Consider the following 19,493-nt stretch of genomic DNA (forward strand, 5'->3'; position numbering starts at 1 on the left):
ACAGAACTTTAAATCCAGGTTCTTGCTAAATCATATTCTAAAAGACTTTTGTCTAGCTTCATAGACTGGAAACATCTGGACCTCTTCCTTCCACTGTACCCCCTTGGATAATTCCAGTGCTTCACCTCTTTCAAGGTCAAGGCCCAAGCTTTTAGAAAATTAATTTTCTAACTGCAGTGTGAATATACATCTGCTAAGGGGGGGGAAGGGGGCAAACTTTTTTTGGCAGAAGAGGGGAAGAGGGTACTGTACTGCACTGTTCCCACAGAACTGCACATGCTTGTTTTTAACAAGGTTGCCTAGCAACAATCAACATGTAAGATTTCAAAATTAAAGCTGTCTACTACAAGGCACCTTTGCCAAGTGCAGAGGCACAACTTTGAGATGAAGTCCTTAACATTACATGACTGAGAAATCAAGTCTGAGTGTGAGTTCAGCACATTTTAATTGTTACAGCCAAACTTGGTAACCCTAAGAAAGGAAGAAAAAAGGACAAGGTTGTCTCCTTCTCTGTCCCCAAACTGCTTTGCCAGCATCTCTAGAAAACTTGCACAAGTATCCAATCTGCAGGACAACAGGCTTTGAGGTTGCTAGAGCTACAGCCCTAAGTGTAGCTGCCATTTGTAAGCACACTGATGTGCACCACACTAGATTCACCTGCTTCCAGAGTTGCACGTGAATGAGACTACTTGGGCTACAGATCTTGTAAACCAGAAGAGTGACGCTTCACAAATGAGTAGACTGTGCAGTTCAACTTTTTTATTTTAATAAAATCAAGAATATGCACAGCACATGCAGTGCTAGCATCTAAACTAATACAATAAGCAATTCTAAACCTACAGTGACTTGAAATTCAATTTTCACATTCAGCAAGTTTAAATCCATTCTTGCATATTGTTTTGAATCCTTGTATCTGAACTGAAAATATTGCTGGCTGATAAAACTTGCTAAAATGCACAAGTCACTGATCATGCCAATACAACAAAGATAACCACATGTTTGAGGATTGCAATGTGCCAGACATTCACTGAAAAAAAAACACACAACTAAACAAAACTCACGCAACAAACATCTGAGAATCTGGACACTTCACATCAGTGTTTAGAAGTGTTTCATTAATATCTTAAGACAAGTGTATCAAAACCTTGGCATGTTTAATTTTAAGTTGCCAATTTTTGTTTTACTATCAGAAAGTTATGGCTACACTGCCAATGCCGGGTCTGCTTAATTTGACTTAAGAGTTTAATATGACTTAAACATTAAAAGCTCACACTACCCCGAAATATATAATTTCACGCATACGGTGACATTCAACATTCAAGTGCCAGTGTTTTTGTACTGTCTTTTGGTCAAGTTTCTTTAAACTTTCAAAGAATCACTTTTAGGCTTACAAAAATAAATATTTGTCAAAAATGTTCAATAAATATTACACAAAACTAGCAGCAAAAAGTATCTAGAAATCTGTCGTGTGCAAATAGTTTTCTTCCCAGCTATCATTCCCATGGTCCCAAATAAGTTTTAGAATCTATTTCCTTCTCCTTAAACAAGCTGCGTTCAATCTCCAAGAGACAAAATAAGATTGGAAGTTAAGGACACGCACACAAGACATATATAAAATTCTCTGAATGTGCAATAAAAGAAGTATTTTGTAAAAAGTTATGGGCAAAATGTACAAGGGCCTAAACCTAGACTTGAAATAGCACCATAACAAATGACCTCAATACTGTCAAGTGCACCTACTTAATAAAAGTTTTAGAACAAGGCACAATACACTTGAAAAAATCTATTGCACTTTAGGAGATTTTTGCCATTTTCCTATGCCACTGTAGATTAGTTGTTAACTGCTCTGGCCACAGAGTTAGCACAGAAATTCCAAGTGGCAGAGGCATTTTTCTGGTGGACAATACTTATCTTTGGCCAGATTTAGCATAAACAGACTATAAATACAATGGAAACCTATGCAACTAAAACTGACTAAAACTGCACTTTAATAGCAGAATTGAAACCTTGTGCAGTTTATGTACATTTCCAACCTCTGTGATCTCAGGTTTGTTTGTTACTCTTCTGGAGCCATTTTACAAAGTCTACAGTAAGCCAGTTTAACATCTCCACGCAGCTTGAACAGAGTAATGTGAATCTGCATTAAAATAAAGCCTGCTGCATAATTCTTCCTGTTCATACCCTCTTGACCAAAAAACATCAACACTAGCATGCGTTATTAGACCAAAAATTCAGTCAGGCCCTTGAGAAGGGCCCATCACTGCCATGGTCAGCCATTCTACCATTTCAATTTCATATGGCAGGCATTTTTAAAAAGTCTAAATAGATGAATTCTCCTAAAAACTATTTCAAGTTATCAGACCTTTAAACGTTCCCTGTAATGTTCTGCCCACATTTGGCTAGCTCACATTAATGATCTGCCTAAATATTGAAAAAGGAATTGCTGTATTTACTTGCATTAACTTCAAAAACAGTGCTTTTAATGTATGCATGTATCCATACATCATCTCATCATGACTGGAATGGCTTATTAAAGGCTATCAGGTTCTAAGTACCTATCCAGGATAGAGTGAGCAAATCAGAACTTTAACTTAGTACAGTTTTGCCACATTAGAAACTAATTGCATTGATATGCTTCAAGATGTTTTATTTTTCAAATCTGCAGATACCAAAAGCCCTAATGCAGGCTACCGCATAAGTTTTTCTTTGTAATATTATGGATGAATCAGTGATTCCTGTTTAAGTTGTATCACACCTGTGTGCCAAGGTTTGATTTTAGCCCAAGTTCAGTAATTTTTATTTTGTCAAAACAATTGATATCTTGAGCATTACTGAGCCAACAGGACATCAAAATAAAAGTTGTCTAAAGTTAAAGGCACAGTACATTAACAAACAAATGATCCTCAGTCACAAAATTATAAATGCAGTTTCTGGGTGGGGATGGGTGGGAGGGGAGTTAATCCTGACTACAGCAATAGAGTCTTCAAAACCACCTTCAAGATAGGGCTACTTGTTCCTTTGTTTCCATCTTGTGACCTTGAGCTCCCTTAAAAAAAATTTCAGTGGAGAATCACAGCTGGTAATGTACTGCGAGTTCTTGAAGCTACACAAGGTATAGTCTGGCTAAGTTACATGTGGTTTCCATATTAGCTTGTTTGGTAGGATATCTGCTGCAAGCAGATTCAGTTGCCCCACCAGTCAACCCCCTGGGAGTTATAGTTTCCTCCATATCCATCACTGTTGTAGAAGCCTCCATAACCACCACCTATGAAAGGCAAGAGAAAGTGATGCTTAATTAACCCGCTGAAGACTTGCACCTTCACAACAACAAAACAGCCCAGGGTGCAGACAAGATATGTCTACTATCTATTAAAGGAAACCCACCCAGAAGTGCTATCAAGCAGACGCATTAAATGAAAATACTGGAAAGACAGGTAGCATTGAGCTGATCAAAGACAGGTAATTTACACCAGCCTAGATCCAAGAGGGATGCTGAGACTCTGCAACTTTCCATAACAAACACCAGCTGACTTCATATTTAAAACACTACCTCCAGCAGTTCTACTACAGCAAGCATTTTAGATTTGGGCTTATATTTGCCAGCACTGCCTGCCCAGTTTTTCTTACCTCCAAATCCTCTGCTGCCACTTCCTCCACTGCGGCTGCTGGTTGAACGACTGCTACTAAAGCTACTGCTGCCAGAACCACTACTTGTTCGATAGTCTCTGGCACCAAATCCTCCACTGAACCTACTGCTGTATAAAGGAAGAAAACAAACACTTGAGTAAAGTCAGGGGTATTTTAAGCACTGCAGACATTGAGATTCAAGTTCTAAAATTTCTCCAATTCTGGCTACCAACTAGAGCCAGCTAACAACTAGTACAACTGTTGAGTTCAGTAGGTGTTACAAGCATCTCTGTGGTATCTGGAAAGGGCATTCAAGATGGCAAAAGAAAATTTACCATTTAAGCAGGGTCACGTTGAACTTGTTACACTAAGAATTACTTTCTTTGGTCCTGGTAAGGCATTATTCAGTGCAACCTCTGCTCCACAGAACTTCCAAACCTATCTTTGTGTTTAAGTGATGCACTTATTGTAGAAAAGGACAACCATTTAACAAGCATACTTACGAAGAAAAACCAACCACCAGTTAGAATTTGTGTGGTCATATCACATCACCTACATTAAGATGCAGGGGTGTTTCTCCTCCCCCTCCATTAAACTATTAGACATGGCTTTGTACTACCAACTTAAAGCATTTTAGGTTTCCATAGCAAAGCTATTTACAAATGGCCTCATACCTTTTGTGGTTTATGTCAGGAGGGATGAATTACCTTCTCTCTAAACATCAAGTAGCTGCTCAAGTTACATCTGACACATGCAGGTATACATTTAAGTGTTTTGTGACTCCTTTCAGAGTTGTAAAGCCATCTTTTTGCTAGATGTTGCTGTACCTCAGCTGTATCTAGTTGTCTGCTTAAGATGACAAAAGTCTTAAGATATTGCCTTATAAGATAGAACAAAACCAGACATCAAGCTATCACTTTCTGATGCACATAACTCAGTTTATACTGCACTGCTTTGCTGACCTCTAACTGTGTTTGTAGAGTGAGAACAAGTCACAGAAGCGCCTCTCACAATGGATGAAGCACGCCTTTAGCCATAGTTGTGACCATTACCTTTTAGATCGCCCACGGCTACCACCTCCTTTGTGATGCTGTTCGTAAGCCATGTTCTCCAGCCAAGATGGTACTTCTTGCTTAGCCTCAACAAGAAGATCAAGCAAGTCCTTGGTGATGTTTATGTTCCTCTCATTGAAGAATGAGGTGGCAAGACCTACAGTAAATGTTCAGTTTTAGCCCCATGCAAAGCAAGTACACTACAGCACTCAAACCCATTCCACAGTCCACCTGCAGCTATGATAGACTCCTTATAGACAAGCTGGGTAACACCAGAATTACCCAAAGAGAAAGCCCTTTAAGACCATTCCTCTACCAGAGCTAGTCAGAAAAACCCAGGTTTAGTGACAAATGTAAGAGACCAAGCTTACATGTGGTGTAAGAGTTTTTAAAGAGCAAAAAAGTGCTAAAGGAATTGGTTACTTTCCACACTGGCTAGACAGCAATGAAGGTCACACAAGGCAGCACATGGGTTTCTTTCGAGTAGCTAGTTGCTATTTGCTACTTAATCAATACTACTACAACCATCACCTTGGATATAAAGTGCTGTCTACAAAAATCCTAGGTCATACTTACCAAGGTTTCCTACTCGGCCTGTACGACCAATACGATGTACATACTCTTCAATGTCACTTGGTAAGTCAAAGTTTATGACATGCTTTACATTTGAGATATCCAGCCCTCTTGCTGCTACCTAGTGGTTAAAGGATCAAATCAAGTCTTAGTTAAAATTCCATAGGCCAAGTAATATGTTTACTGACTCAAACTTCACAGATTTCACTTACTGCTGTGGCAACAAGAATTGGGCTCTTGCCCGAACGGAACTGGTGCAGCGCTTCCTCTCTGTCTCTTTGAGAGCGATCTCCATGTATACTTGTACAGGCATATCCCTCATGGTACAAGAAGTCCTCAAGAGCATCTGCACCCTTTTTAGTTTCCACGAACACCAGAGTCAAGGAATCCTTGCCTAACAATAATTAAAAGCATAGGTTAGCACAAGAAAAACTGCACAGAAAATACTTGGCTCCACCACCTGGTAAAAGGCAATTTCAGTTCTCTGCTCTTGCTTATTCTGTTTATTCAAGACAGCGGAGACTTCCCTCCCTGTTTTGTATTACCAGAAGAGCTTAACTCAAAACTGACATTTAGCCAGTGCAATACATCCACTGCATGTTAAGGAAATACTCTTCCATTCATCTACTCAATAAAACCTCTTGAGTAATTAGATTCACCTCATCTGAATTTTGCCTTATTTGCTTATCTGAAACAGGTCTTTACCTGTGGCATTTAGCAGGTCAAGCAGAAATGATCGTTTGTCTGATTCTTCCACCCATACTACTTTCTGTGTAATATTCTCAGATGTAGAACCCACTCTGCCAACCGCCAGAAAGATATATTCATCAAGGAAGTCACGAGCAAGCATCTAAAAGAGGGAAGAAAAAACAAAATCAGTGTGTTCTCCCCCCTCCAGAGATGAAGTTCGGTCCTATGAGCCATTAAAATACTTGAACTTTTTTCTAAAGTACCTGGATTTCCTTGGGGAAAGTAGCACTGAACATCATGGTGTGACGAACCCCCTTTGGTGGCATAGTATCTTGTTCAACAATTCGACGAATTTGAGGTTCAAACCCCATATCAAGCATTCTGTCAGCTTCATCAAGCACTAGGTACCTAAATAGTAACAAAGAAAGATTATTCTTCAGAGCTTTTTTCTTTAAACTAACCCAGCACAGACACTGGACCACAAGAGTTCTCAGCTAAATGTTTACACAGGCCAAAAGCTAGAACTTAAGTGTCATTAACTCTAGATTTAAAGGGGTACAATTTCCAATTGTGAAGTCATTCACATACAGACAAGAACACTTTACTTACTTGCAGAAATCCAGTCCAATCTTTCCCCTCTCCATCATATCAACCAGTCGTCCTGGAGTTGCCACAAGCAAGTGACATCCACGTTCCAAGTCACGTATCTGCTGACCAATGTCTGCACCACCGTACACAACACAGGGACGAACTCTGGAACGGTATGCAAACTATAAAACAAAGTAAATTAGCTCCAAGAAAAACTATACTTAAGCTATTTTATAATGGTCAACTCCTGGATATACCTTTCTGGCTTCCTCATAGATCTGCACAGCCAATTCTCTAGTGGGAGCCAAGACCAGTGAGATTGGATATTGCTTACGGCGCCCATATCTTCCATTTTCCTGAAAAAAAAGTAATTGGAATGAGTACCCCAAATATGAGGGTAATTAAAACAGCTACTATAGGCAATACTGATGACAGATCAACCAAGTTTGCTTTAACAAGAGAAGGAATGGCTACATGCCAACTTGTTTTAAGCACTGCATCTGAAGACTGCCCTACTATAGTACCCAGGATTCAGCTGATGGTTGTTTACAGCAACACAGCCTGATCTCCCCAGCCTGCACTGTGATCCGTAACTTCAGCAGCAGAGAAATAACAGCCATAAAACCCGTTACATCCTATCCAGAAGTATCTACAGACATGTGTGACCAAGTAGCTTCTCTGTAGCTAGGGAAGCATTTTTAAAGCTTATGCAGCAATAAAAACAGTCATGAACAATCTTTTCTCTAGACAGTTACACATACCAACTCTTTAGATAGGAAAAAAGTGTTCCACAGCCTGTATTTTTCAAGGGAAATAGCTGAAGTCTTCTAGAAGTTGAGATACTTGCCTATCATACCCAAAATAATGATGAAATTTAAGCCCAAGCATTGTGTTCAGTAGCAGTCATCAGTATATGGGACAAAAATACTTATTGGTCACAGCTTTTCCAGGACTGGGTATTTAAATACTTGCCTTCATAGCTCTCAAGGCATCACCAGGGCCATCTGCATAGATCTGACTCAATATTGGTAGAAGAAATGCAGCTGTTTTCCCAGACCCTATTAGGAGAGAATTTAGTATTATTACTATTTTTCAAAGCTACTGCACTGTCAGCAACAGCAGTAATCCTGTATCACTAGCATATTCCCAGTAACATCTGCACTAGTACACAGATACTACCTACGCTACTGGAGTGCACTCTTTAGGCAGCAGAGGTTATCTACAAAAGACTTGCCACTCAGCACCACAAAACCCTGAAGTGAATGTGATTTAAGCCACAAATATTTCTCTCAGTAAATCCAGTCGAGCCACACCTAAAGCAGCTGCATGACTAAAGCTCATTAATTTCCAACGTTGCAAGTATTTCAGTATACTCTGAACAGTGGTACTCGTCAAGCTGCACCCATAACATAGCACAAGACCCCACTCCTATCGAAAGGGACTAAGCAGTAACAAGTTACCAAACTTACCTGTCTGAGCACAGGCCATCAAGTCTCTCTTTTCTTTAATAATAGGTATTGCATGTTTCTGGACTGGAGTAGGACGGGTGTAGCGTGTGAGCTCAATGTTTCCCATAATAATTTCTCCCATGTCAACATCACTGAACTGCAATATATTTAAAAGGAGTAAGATGGGGATCCTTCCCTTCAGCCACCATGGAGCACATGATTTAGTCTAAGAATTCATTTGTAAAGTAGTTTTTGTTTCAGTTCTTCCAATAAAACTTGCCTATTACACTTACAGATACTCAGGAGCTAGTATCTACTTAAGATACTAGTCACAAGTGATTTTTAAAAAGCCAGCCAAGCCTGCAGTGAAGACTACACTAGCATATTACACTTAGCACAACATAATGCCTATGCTTAAGCAGTTGCTCTAACAAGCCCACAACTCCAAGCGCTTCCACAAGTCACAGTTACAAGTGAGCTACAAGCTGTTAACTGAACATGCCTAACTTTACACAACTTCTCCCATGTCTTCGCTCACCATATGCAACCCTCATCTGCAAAACAGCTTAACTGTAGAAGGCAAGACAGTGTTTTCTTTCCTCCCTGAACTTAGATAGCATGACATCATTTCATGTGCAAAACAGTCACTATTAGATGTAAGAGCAAACAAGATTTTAAAAAAACACTTACACTTTCAATATGTGGAGGACAGTTGCTGCCTGTTGCTTCAACAGGAATGTCATCATATTTCTCAAAGTTAATGCCAGTATTGCTTCCTGAAAAGAGCTCTCTAAGGACAGAAGAGAAAGTGTTTTATTTGCTAGATATACCAACTGACCCCATCTTGAGAATTTGCAGTGTTCCATTACTTACTGTTCCAGGCGTTCACTTGGGGGAAGAGGCTTTGACCAGTCATCTTCATCTGATTTGTCAGACCAGCGGCTATTCCCACCACGGTCAAATCTGCCAAAGCCACTCCTATCATAGTCGCCACCTCTCCCACGCTCTTCATATCTAAATGAGTATCAGGCAAGAGTATCAGGCCACTATTCCTGGGCAACAGGATTTTTGGACATGCAAATTTAAAGCTGTAGTAATCTAGTAGTATATGCTCTGTGTATTACATCTACAACTGTAGAACAATTCAAAGTCATCAGATAATCTGTACTTTCTTCTTGACCTATAAACTGAAATGAATTTAGTCCCAGCCATCAGACTAGGTCATGTTATTGTCAAGACAGGGGAGTTTGAACAATTTCACAGCTCAGCTGAGTTCAACACACTTAACCAAATAAAAATTTTTCTAACAAGGTTAAGTCACATTCAGTCACATGCCAGTAGAGCTGCAATTCAAGTTGCTCAGTCTTTGTAGGTTTCTGTAGGGAGCTCCACTTAATCTCAGGAGACACTGTTCAGTACCATGCCTCATTTTACATAGGTCTCCCACATCCCTCAAGTGCTGTAATCTATTCCTTTATTCCCCCACCACACGTGATCGAACTGAATACCTCAATTATATCTCACAATATTATTTTATAAAGAGGGAGCTCACCTGTATTACTGACTTGGAAAGAAGGTGGAAAAAGTCCTTACCTCAACTGCTTAGTTTTTGGCTTGGTAAATCATGTTTGAGAAAAGTCTGGATACAGGACTAGTGTCAGCTTTACTAGTCGATAAAGGTCACTCTCACCACACTTGTGCATACAACGCATGATGTGTTTAAGACTGATCAAGTAAGGTAGAGAACCTGCAAGAGTCTCACTCAGTTTTATTAACTACACTTTTTAAACAAGGAAAAAGAAATTTAAAAATAAAAATCCATTTTGATGTATTTTATGTGCTCCCAACAGCTCTTCATGATTTTTCTGGAAGTAGCCACCCATCTAGCGCTTTTTGTGAAATTGTTAAGTCAGCAAGTCATTACAGCTGCAGTGAGTGGCTGGTGATAAGACTACAGGGCACATTTTTCAAGACATGCAAGTTCCCCCATCCTTGAACTCATCTAGCTTTAAAATCAAGGTTCTCTTGCTCTCTCCTCCCCTCCCAGGTTCTTCCTACCTTATCCTGTTATTCACACCTAGAACTATCAAGATTACAGGTACACTACTAGAACCAAGACAGACTTTGTATGCACCACCCAGACAAATAAGTACTTGCCTTCCTCCTCTTGATCCATTGCCACGGTCAAAGAAGCTTGATTTTGCTCCACGGTCAGACCGTGCACCAAAGCTGCTGTATGCATCCTTGTCTCTGCTAGAACTCCAGCCACCACTATCAAAACCTAGTAGAGAAAGGTATTTTAGCCATACAGTACATGGTCTAGGCTTTTAGAAGAAAAAAAAAAGTTCTGCCCAGTAAGTCTTCACATCTACAGGATTTAAATGCAGGCAGTCCTTCAAGAATGGGAGATGTACAAATGTTAAGGCTTACTCAAATAGAGACTAAGCATTTCTCATCGCCTACTAGAACTTGCTGAAATCCCTCCACTTATGTACAAGCATCTTTTTTTGTAACACTGCAGTTGCCTTAGTGCTATTTAAGTTGCCTACTCTGGAAAAACAGGTGTCAAAAGCAGCATTAAGACACTAAGTCCTCCCAAGCCTTATCTACATTATCTCTATAAATCCAACACAAATCCTTGACAATGCATCTTATTTTTGTTAACAAGGCCTCTGGTGGAGATCAGTAAATGGTTATTAGCCCTTGCATTAGAAAACCATATGGAAGTTGGAATGTTTTGACATACTGCAAGTACACAGAGCAATTTGATCTATACAGATGAAGACAAATTAACAGCACCATACAAAAATAAGGAATATGGAGTTCTTCACAATGAATTACCACAATTAAGTTTTCCACAGCACTTTTACACGTACAGTCAGTGCTTACTTAGGAGGTAAATGACCAAGTAGAATAGCAAGCATATCAGCTTGCCAGCACCATGAAGTAAGAAGTCTTGGGTTTGTTTTCTGCAGAAAAGTAGAGCATTAAACAGTGCTCTGGTACTACACTGCTTTGGTACTAGGCTGAACTCACAAATTCTGATTCAAAGTTGCAACCTTCACAAGTTTGAAAACATGACCCCAACCAGAGTCTCAGCTATGGGATTCTGGCAGAGAATAAGTGAAATAATTAAACACATAAACAAGTAATGTCACTCCTATTAGTGAGCATGCTTTTGCCACCTCCACAGCACAAAGTAAAGACTTACGCAGTAGACAATAAAGCAAACACAAAAACCCAAAATTACTCCAAAGAAAGGGATCGTTCTAGACCCTATCTCTCTGAAAAATCTTTGCTATAACAATTACCTTATTACATGTTCTCTGGAGAGTGTCATTATCCTTCCCCCGTTCTTTTAGTAGTATTTAGTAGAAGCAATTCTACTCCCCAGAATCCAAACATGCACTAGTAACAAGGGAACTTTGAAAGCATAACTGTAACTCATTTGGTCTAACTGAAGCAGACAGCAAAAATAATCCATGCATGAAGTTTATTAGCACACAAGATCATGGAATGCTTCAAGACCTCTGAAGTGCTTTAAGTAACTCTAGTCCTTAAGGATAAATGCACTTCACACAGACTGCTGACAGAAGATCACAAATACCCTAAATCACTTCATTAATGCATGAGAAATTTGTAGCTTGTTTAGAAGGCATCTAAATCCAGATTTTAGTAGGAGTAACTTCCAAATCACACTAAAAATACTGGGGTATGTCATTCTGCTGAGAGATCCAACAGCAGTGGTACTGTTAGAGCAATCCTCAGGAAGATATAGATGTAGTTTCTCATTAGTGAAAAAAATAGGCTGACTCTGTACTACATTAAGATCTTTAACAAATCTGAGAAGTTCCAGAAAGGGGTCAAAATTTTGTACTCCAAACAGCATACAAGTAAGCTTACTTATCTAGCCACTTACTGCATTGGTTTCTGAAGCTGGTACTTTGTCATACTTTTAAGGTAGTGCAACAACTTCTAGCAAAGTCTAGATCAAGTTAATACATACATATATATATATTATACACACACCCTGCTTAACAATTAGGGCTATTAAATCCATTTTCCATTTGGTATTCCTGGTTTGATTTTATTTCTGCATTAGCACAAAACAACAGAGACCCAGGCCATACAAGTCAATTCTAAGTAACTAAACAGCAGAAGATAGCACAGTGATTTAGAAAAACACATGGCAAATTAAAAGCAAAAGCAAATGCACTGAGACAATCCGTAACAGACCATATATTGACTTCTCTAAAGTGAGGAGAATGATTATGAGAATATAGAAGAATTATTGGGAAATACCTTAATATCAATGGATTGGGTTTTTTTGTTTTAAATAAAAAGGTATAGATCCTATCCGGCACATATTTCTCTCAAATGGGCTAAGACTGGAGTTTCAGTTAAGTAAAAAAAAGTAATGAGAAGTTTTGTACTTCCTGCACCTATGAGGAATGGTAGAATTGTCAATGCTTCTCATCAATCAGCATTTTAATTCACATTTTCTGATGCTTTAACACCAATCACTAGCAGCTTACTTGAAAAGCTGCCACACACAGCAATCAGCTTCTTAAAGATGGGAAAAACAGATTCATAGAATCCTTCAGGTTGGAAAACACCTTTAAAAGAAGTTGAACATCTACTCCTTGATCTATGGAGGTCATTATACTTTACATATCCAAGAGGAGCTTCCAAGAATTTTAACAAGAAAATTTAACATGACAACAAGCTTTAGCATTACTACATGAAGCTCATGGAATGAAGACACTTTAGACCAAGCCACCCTGCATACTGAACTCAATACACTGGAACTTCAACAGCTGAAAAACAGAACTGCCATTAAGTAACCTAAGGATGTATTTTTATGTATGCTCCAACTCCCTGCAGTTCATGTACAAAGCTAACAGATTATTACAATAGGGACCAATCTGCAGGTGTATGGGAGAGTAAGCTGAAGAAGGCATTACAGGAGTTTTAAACAAATACTCTGGATCCCTTAGCATACTTCCCCTATCAAACCTACTAAATCATGATGTTGCTCAGGTCTTCATGAACACAAAGAACAGCTCTTTTTAAAAAGAAACTATTAAGTCCACTGCCTTAAGCAATTTCTTACTTAGCGCAAGTAAGCCCATTGTGCAACTTTAATAGCATCTATGAATTACTACACTGTCATCAACTACAGAGCAAAGCAAGAACCTCAAGCTAGGATCTCTACACCATCTGTTTCTAGAGCATGTCTAGGGGAACAACACACAAGAGAAACAAGTCACTTTTCAAGTTTTTGAATGCAGTAATAGTTAACACTTTCACAGAAGTCTGTAAGGTCATGCCATGCAAGCAAGACAATTCTACCAAGTAGTTTAACTGATTTTTACATCAATAAATATTTTAACAACTTTCTACACTTTAAGGCTGCACCAAGAACTTTGTTACATTGTCAAAGATCACTATTATCCAAGGTCTCTTCTGCCTGTTGCTTGTTAATGTCTACACCTCAAGAAATCTGTTGCTGAAGATTCAAACGGACAATATATGGAACACCTTCAACACAAAGCAGCAATTGCTAATTTAGTTGTAAATAACAGAAGCAAACATTACATAGTTGTACTTTCATGAAAGTAACAGACTTCAAATCACCCTATAAAATAGCTCAGCTCTACATCCCTGTACTGATATCCGCTTTGCTTCTCAGTAGGGGGCCTGAACTGGTATCATAGCTTTTCCATTTAGCCATCACAAACCTTGTCACAGGGAGCCATGAGGAGTTGTGATATAGTACTCACAGGTTTATTAAAAGCAGTTTTCAAACATCAGATTTACCAAAGAAAACTGGCAATTTATGTTTTATTAATTAAACAAGCCATGTGTCAAACTTAAGTTTAATGAGGTTTTTGCGAAGTGGAGCTTGAAGCCCCCAGAAAAGCCACACAATCACATGTACATTGCAATGTTTAAGTTCCAGTCTTGCACAGAAAAGAGTATGTGAACATAATGTTAAGATTGGAGTATCCCTCCATATCCGGTAACTCCAAAAATTAAACTGAAGGTTGGTATAGGAAAAGGAAATCTATGAACAGCAAATCTCCACAAGCCAGTAAGTTCTGTCCTGCTCTTGAAAAACCTGCCCATTCCTCAGGTTTAGGTAGTTCATTTCTTGAAAGGCTGCTCACATTTGATGTTGAAGTTCCCAATCCCAAAGAGCACTGAGTTGCCAATGAGTCCCCTCTACTTTCCCTAAAACATTTGGCTCTGGTAACAGGCGGTTCAGCATTTGCTGCTTTAGGCCATGCTTCTTTTAGGTGGTAAAAAAAACACTAGCTTGGACACATGCAAAGGCAAGACAAAACCCCATACTGATCTGTTTCTTCAAATGGCATAAGCCTGGAATGAAGCATTTGTCATCTAGTCAAATTTAAAACTATGTAACTCCAGAAGTACTATGAGATATTTCAATATTCTCTTCCCACACACTAATGGAAGCAATCCTTCTGCAGTACTGAAAAAAGAATCTGTGAAAGTCCACTGCTTCAGAACAGATGAGATCCAAGTCCTTCCAAGCTATGTAGCTTCCATTACTGAAGTTGTAGCCTAGCAGAAAGTATTTTAGCTCTTCGATTCCAGTATTTCAATAGGTATTACAGGAAATGTTTCTTTTCTATCTACACAAGTCATTACACATGATAAGGCATGCTGCAGCATTTGCTATCTATCTTACAACTAAAGATCATAGTTTACTTCATCGAAGCTCTTCCACAAGTATTTCTTAGGTTTTGTTCAGGAAAACTCAAATGCAACATATAAAGGCCGTTTCTCAGCACAAGCACCCACATATGACCAACATCGGTCATGTACTTCATGTTTTGTTCACCAGCATTCTGCATTTCCTTATGGAAGTCCCCAAGAGTACTTGCAGAAAAACTGCAAGAAGCTAAACAAGGACAAAATCTGTTTTGTTTCTCATGCTCCCCAGTTAAGAGCAAGTTGTGTAAAACATCCATTTAAAAGGAAACGGTGCTAGTTGTTCATATTAAACAACTGGTGACTACAAGTTCCACATCAGTCACTAGCAAAAAAATGGTACTCCCAAAATTCATTAAAATTGATACTCAAGATGACAGAGGGACTGAAGATGGGAGACCCTATCTTGCACCAGTCACACTTAATTGCTTAACAAGATATGGAAGACATTTTGCCAGTTAGATACTGAACTGGAGCTTGAGTGTAACTTGATGAAGAAACCAAGAACTGCACACTAAAAGCAGACAATTAAGTTGCAGTGTTTTGCACAGAATAGTCAAGCAGTCTGCATAGTCACCTCTAAGAGTACTGTCAAAGCCTTTAACAGTCTGTTCCTAGAGACTGAGAAGGCTGAGAACCAGTAACAACTGTTGCCACTGTATTTCTGATACATACCCTGTTTTGAAGCTTCCCTGTTCCGCAAGTGAGGAGGAATGTATCGGCCTTCTAAAGGACAAAAGAAAAAGTGTTACAAGACTGCAGCGTTAGCAATTTTTGAGATAGTCTAACAGCAGGTTTTTGCTCAGAAGAAAGTTCTGTCTCTCAAACTTTAAGGCCTCTTACAGCATCTTTAAGCGACAGTCCTTTAATACAGTGCTTTATCTCCTTCTGAGGACCAAAGACAGTGGAAATATTCGTTTAGGTAGCTCCTTGTATTGGGTGTTTTTTTAATGCATAGATGTCTTACAAATATTTCTTTGACCAAGTCAGTCATATGTGCCCTTTACAGATGTTGCAGTATCTATGATGAAAGCCTGTCTTCCAAGAGCTCATTAAAGCTTAACCTGATGCCAGATATTTGAGCTGCTTAAGATTTTAACTCTGTCACTCAAGTACTAGCACTCACAGTATTATTACTATCAGTATTTTTCCTTCCCCTTAAATTCAACTATCCCCATCAGTTCAGCTCAGATTAAACCAGAAGCCACACGATTGCCTCTGAACAGCACTCTTCGTTTACAATCCAGAAGCATCTGTCTGCTAAGCAACATGAATCAGAATGTACCAGGCACAAGCTGAATGTGAATTCCTGGAAGATTCCCCCCTCTTAACATACTTAAGCCTTGCATGGCAGAGAATGCAGTTTCTAGTCAATGAATTAAGAGTAATTCAGTTAACTACTAGAAGTCTTACCTTCAAACATCCCAACTCTAGCAGGATGTTTTGAGAAGACAGACCACCACACTACTAAAACAACTGAGGCCACTGATTATTAAAACAGAGGCAACAAAATATCTGGACAACAATGGAACACTAAGTTCTCTCAAGCACTTAAGAAATTTACACATGCTGTACCACTCCTAAATTAAGTGCTCCTATCTAAACTGTAATGTTTAGCATTTTCAAAGCAGGCCTAACTAGTAACCACCTCAATTTCTCTACTAGCCTGTAAATCTTGGCTTCAAAAACTACTTTCCAGAGCTACAAACCTCTTATTTCTAGAACTGTGTGTTTGTAAGCTTGAAAACTTGCATGTACTTACTGCTTGAAGAGCTTCCTTCACTCTGAGAGTCTGAGGAATTCAAGTCTAGACCAGAAAACTAGAAGAAATAAAACATGTATCAACATGTTGTATTATTTACTCCAACATACAAAACCTCTTTTTACTTATCAAGAGCAAGCAGTTTTCCGACAAGTTATTACTGCAAAGAAACTTGTTTACAGTATCAATTACATCTCCTATAAAGGACAAAACCCAAAACAATAGTTAGCACTCAAGGTTTTACCATCCTCAGTGTCCTCACATCCACCAATAAACATGCACGACACAGGCAACAAGTATCTTACACCCACCAGATATTTTTTTAGGCCTAAGAGACTACAGTCCAAATACTACCAGTTAACTTGTGCACTTCACTTGCAGAGTGAAGAAACAGCTGAGTCTCTGCATCAACACCACTAAAACATTATAGTTTTAGCCATGTTTGAGGCAGCTACTGTTCACAAAACATCAGGTAACTTTTTCCTACAATAACTTGAGAAAATATTTTTTATTTGCGTTCCTAAAACTTCATTCGCAGCACTCAGTCTTACAGTAAAGTCTACCAAGAGGTATTTCAGTTCAGACACGACTGCATGCTGCCATTTAAGACATTCAGATTCTTGAAAAATCCTCACACGGCAGGCCTGGTATCATTCTCTGTAAGCTACTACTTAATCTTGTCTCTTCAGTTGATCCAAGCATCCACGTAAAGCTAAAAAATGAATCTTATTTGAAGAGTAAACAAAAACAAAGACCCTCTACTAGGTAAAAGAGGATCTCTCCAGGGGCAGTCAACAGAAGTGATCCATAAACCTACTCGCACTGGACCCCCACCGTCTGCACCGAGGGGGCAACACTTGCCAAAATCTGATCTCGGAGATGGCGCAGCGACGAAGGCCGGCGCGGCCGCCATCTCAGTGCGGCGGTGCAGCCGGCACTGCGGGTTGGGATTTTCGGCGCAGGAGGGAGCAGCCGCAGCCGCCCAGCTAATCCGGCAGCCGGCACCCGTCACGTGCTACCTCAGGGGGGGATGGGGTGCTGGGGGGGGGGGGGGGGGGAGAGAAACAGGGCGGGGGGGCCCGGCTCCCTGACCTACTTCGCCGAAGACTCCAGAGCAGCGGCCGCCCGAAGCCTACATACCGCCGAGGACTAGCGCTGCCGTGCCACGCCAGCTGCCCGCCCCGGGTCTCGCTACAACACGGAGGCCTCTTCCCGCCGCCGCCCCCCCCTCCCCCTTCTCGAGGGATTAGATAACCATCTATCCCCTCTACATTGGACAAGGGCCTGCGCCTGGCTCCGCCCAGCACAGGCGCGTGGAGGGGGGGCAGGGGGTGGGAAGTTGAAGACGTAGGAAGCAGGAGGAAAGGGATTTAAAAAAAAAAAAAAAAAAAAAAAGGAAAAAGAACAACATCGCGGGCCCGGGAGCCGCCCGGACACATGTGGGCTGAGGCGCTCCTAGTCCAGGCCCAACTGCGTCACCGGGGCCCACCGGCACCGGAGGGAAAAGCGGGAACGGCTGCTGCCGGGCTTTGCTGACGCAGCTCGAACAAAGGCACCGCCAGCGCCTCCTCCACCAGCCCCTTCCCCGGGGAAGGGGGCGCCAGCACAAAGCACCGTCCTCCCCCACCCCCCGCCTCGCCCCGTCAAGAGGCACAATGGCCGCCATTTATCGTGTCTTTCTCCCTGCCCCCCCCCGGCTCCCTCCTCCTCCCCCACCCCCCCCGCGCGCGGGGCCGTTCCCCGCCGCCACCGCCAGGGGTCCCGGCCGCCAGCGGTACCATGGTCGCTCGTCGCCACACAAAAGCCGGGCCTGGAGCGTGGCGAGGAGGCCGCGGGGGCAGGCGCAGATCCCGGCCCGGCACGGCCGGCAGCGGGGGCCCGTTCTTCCCGCGCCGCTCCCCGCCCCAGCCCGCTCCACGCCGCGGCGATGGCGCGTCCTCGCGGGGGGAGACCCGGCGCGGAGCCGCTGCACGACGGAAACTGCGCAACAACCGACTACGCCACAAACGGGCCGCGCTGACGGGAGCGGGGGGCGCGGGGGATGGGTGGGGCTGCCGGCAGAAAAAAAAAACGCGGGCGGGGGAGAAGGGGGGAAATCACGACGCAACCGTTGGCGACCAAGAACCAAAGCAAGTCCCGCGCTTGGAATATCGGCCGTGCCTCCCGCCATCCCTGTCCCGCGCACTCGGAGCCTGCCCCGCGCCTCTCCTCCCGCCTCGTCCGCCGTCGCACTCCGGTTAACGGAGCGGCCCGCCCGCCCGCCCCCCCCCCCCCCCCGCATTCCGGGGCCTGTCCCTCACCTGCTGGTCTAGACTGAGGGCATTTTCCACCGCCACATGACTCATAACGAGAGATCGTCTCGGGGTGTCCCGCTCCGCCTCGAGAAATTCAGATTCGCCGGGCCGGGACCTCGCCGCTGCTGCCGCTCGCTCACCACGAATCGCTTTCCTCACTGAGCCCCCCCCGCCTCGGCCCCGGCCTTTATATAGTCCCCGCCCCCCGCCTGCCCGGCGGCGCGCGCTGACTTCAGCACGCGCGGTACCGCCCCTCCCGAGCGCTCCCTTCCCCCCCACCCGCGCTATCGCGAGAGAAGCCGCCGGGGCGGGGCGGGGCTGGGCTATCGCGAGACCTGCGCTGGCCTCCGCCGCGCACGGCGCTCGGTGAAGGGCGCCCCGCAGGTGTCGCGAGATTTCGGGCGCGCCGGGCCCGCGCGGCAGCCGCTGGGTCTCCCGGGCCCCGCTGCCGACACCGCGAGGTTTCCCCCGGCGGCCCCGCGGGGAGCGGCCACGAGGTCTCGCGAGATGACGCCTCCCCCCCGGCCCGTCTCTCCTTTTGTTCGGGGTGCTCGCGAGACCGCCCCGCGGCGCCGCTGAGATGTCTCTAGAAGGAGTCGGATGCTAGGTCACGTGGGCGGTCCGGCCAGTGCCCGCCGCCATCTTGTGCGCTTCCCCAGCCCAGTGGCGTAGGTCCTGATGGAGGCGCGGCGAGCCCGCGGCGCCGGGCTGGAGCGCGGCG

The 19,493-nt window shown here is 42.6% G+C and overlaps 1 protein-coding gene across 5 annotated transcripts; it reads right to left on the minus strand.

Annotated features, from left to right (window-relative positions):
* Positions 1 to 744: 744 nt before the first annotated feature.
* DDX3X (DEAD-box helicase 3 X-linked) lies at positions 745 to 18,944 on the minus strand. 5 transcript variants are annotated; one of them, XM_074905115.1, is made up of 17 exons: positions 18,779 to 18,944; positions 16,479 to 16,536; positions 15,392 to 15,442; positions 10,136 to 10,259; positions 8,852 to 8,992; positions 8,669 to 8,768; positions 8,000 to 8,135; positions 7,503 to 7,588; positions 6,788 to 6,886; positions 6,552 to 6,712; positions 6,206 to 6,350; positions 5,958 to 6,102; positions 5,465 to 5,646; positions 5,256 to 5,373; positions 4,680 to 4,836; positions 3,628 to 3,752; positions 745 to 3,265 (listed from the first exon to the last, which is right to left on the minus strand). In XM_074905115.1, exons 1-17 carry the CDS (start codon positions 18,821 to 18,823, stop codon positions 3,183 to 3,185), a joined length of 1,956 nt encoding a protein of 651 aa, XP_074761216.1. In that variant the 5' UTR covers positions 18,824 to 18,944; the 3' UTR covers positions 745 to 3,182. The 5 variants fall into 5 exon arrangements, with proteins under 5 accessions (XP_074761216.1, XP_074761197.1, XP_074761226.1 ...); XM_074905096.1 differs by having other exon boundaries at positions 3,628 to 3,755; XM_074905125.1 differs by having other exon boundaries at positions 15,374 to 15,442.
* Positions 18,945 to 19,493: the final 549 nt, after the last annotated feature.

Source organism: Athene noctua, chromosome 1, assembly GCF_965140245.1.
Source record: "Athene noctua chromosome 1, bAthNoc1.hap1.1, whole genome shotgun sequence".
Classification (NCBI taxonomy): domain Eukaryota; kingdom Metazoa; phylum Chordata; class Aves; order Strigiformes; family Strigidae; genus Athene; species Athene noctua.

Bases quoted from the DNA above. Each gene is read 5' to 3' on its own strand.
- DDX3X (XM_074905105.1), bottom strand. From the start codon at position 18,823: ATGAGTCATGTGGCGGTGGAAAATGCCCTCAGTCTAGACCAGCAG. The intron at 8,769-8,851 runs GTAAGTAATGGA...TTCTGTCCTTAG, and splicing joins CCAAGTGAACGCCTGGAACA to AGAGCTCTTTTCAGGAAGCA. The intron at 4,837-5,255 runs GTAAGTATGACC...CATTTACTGTAG, and splicing joins AGGCCGAGTAGGAAACCTTG to GTCTTGCCACCTCATTCTTC.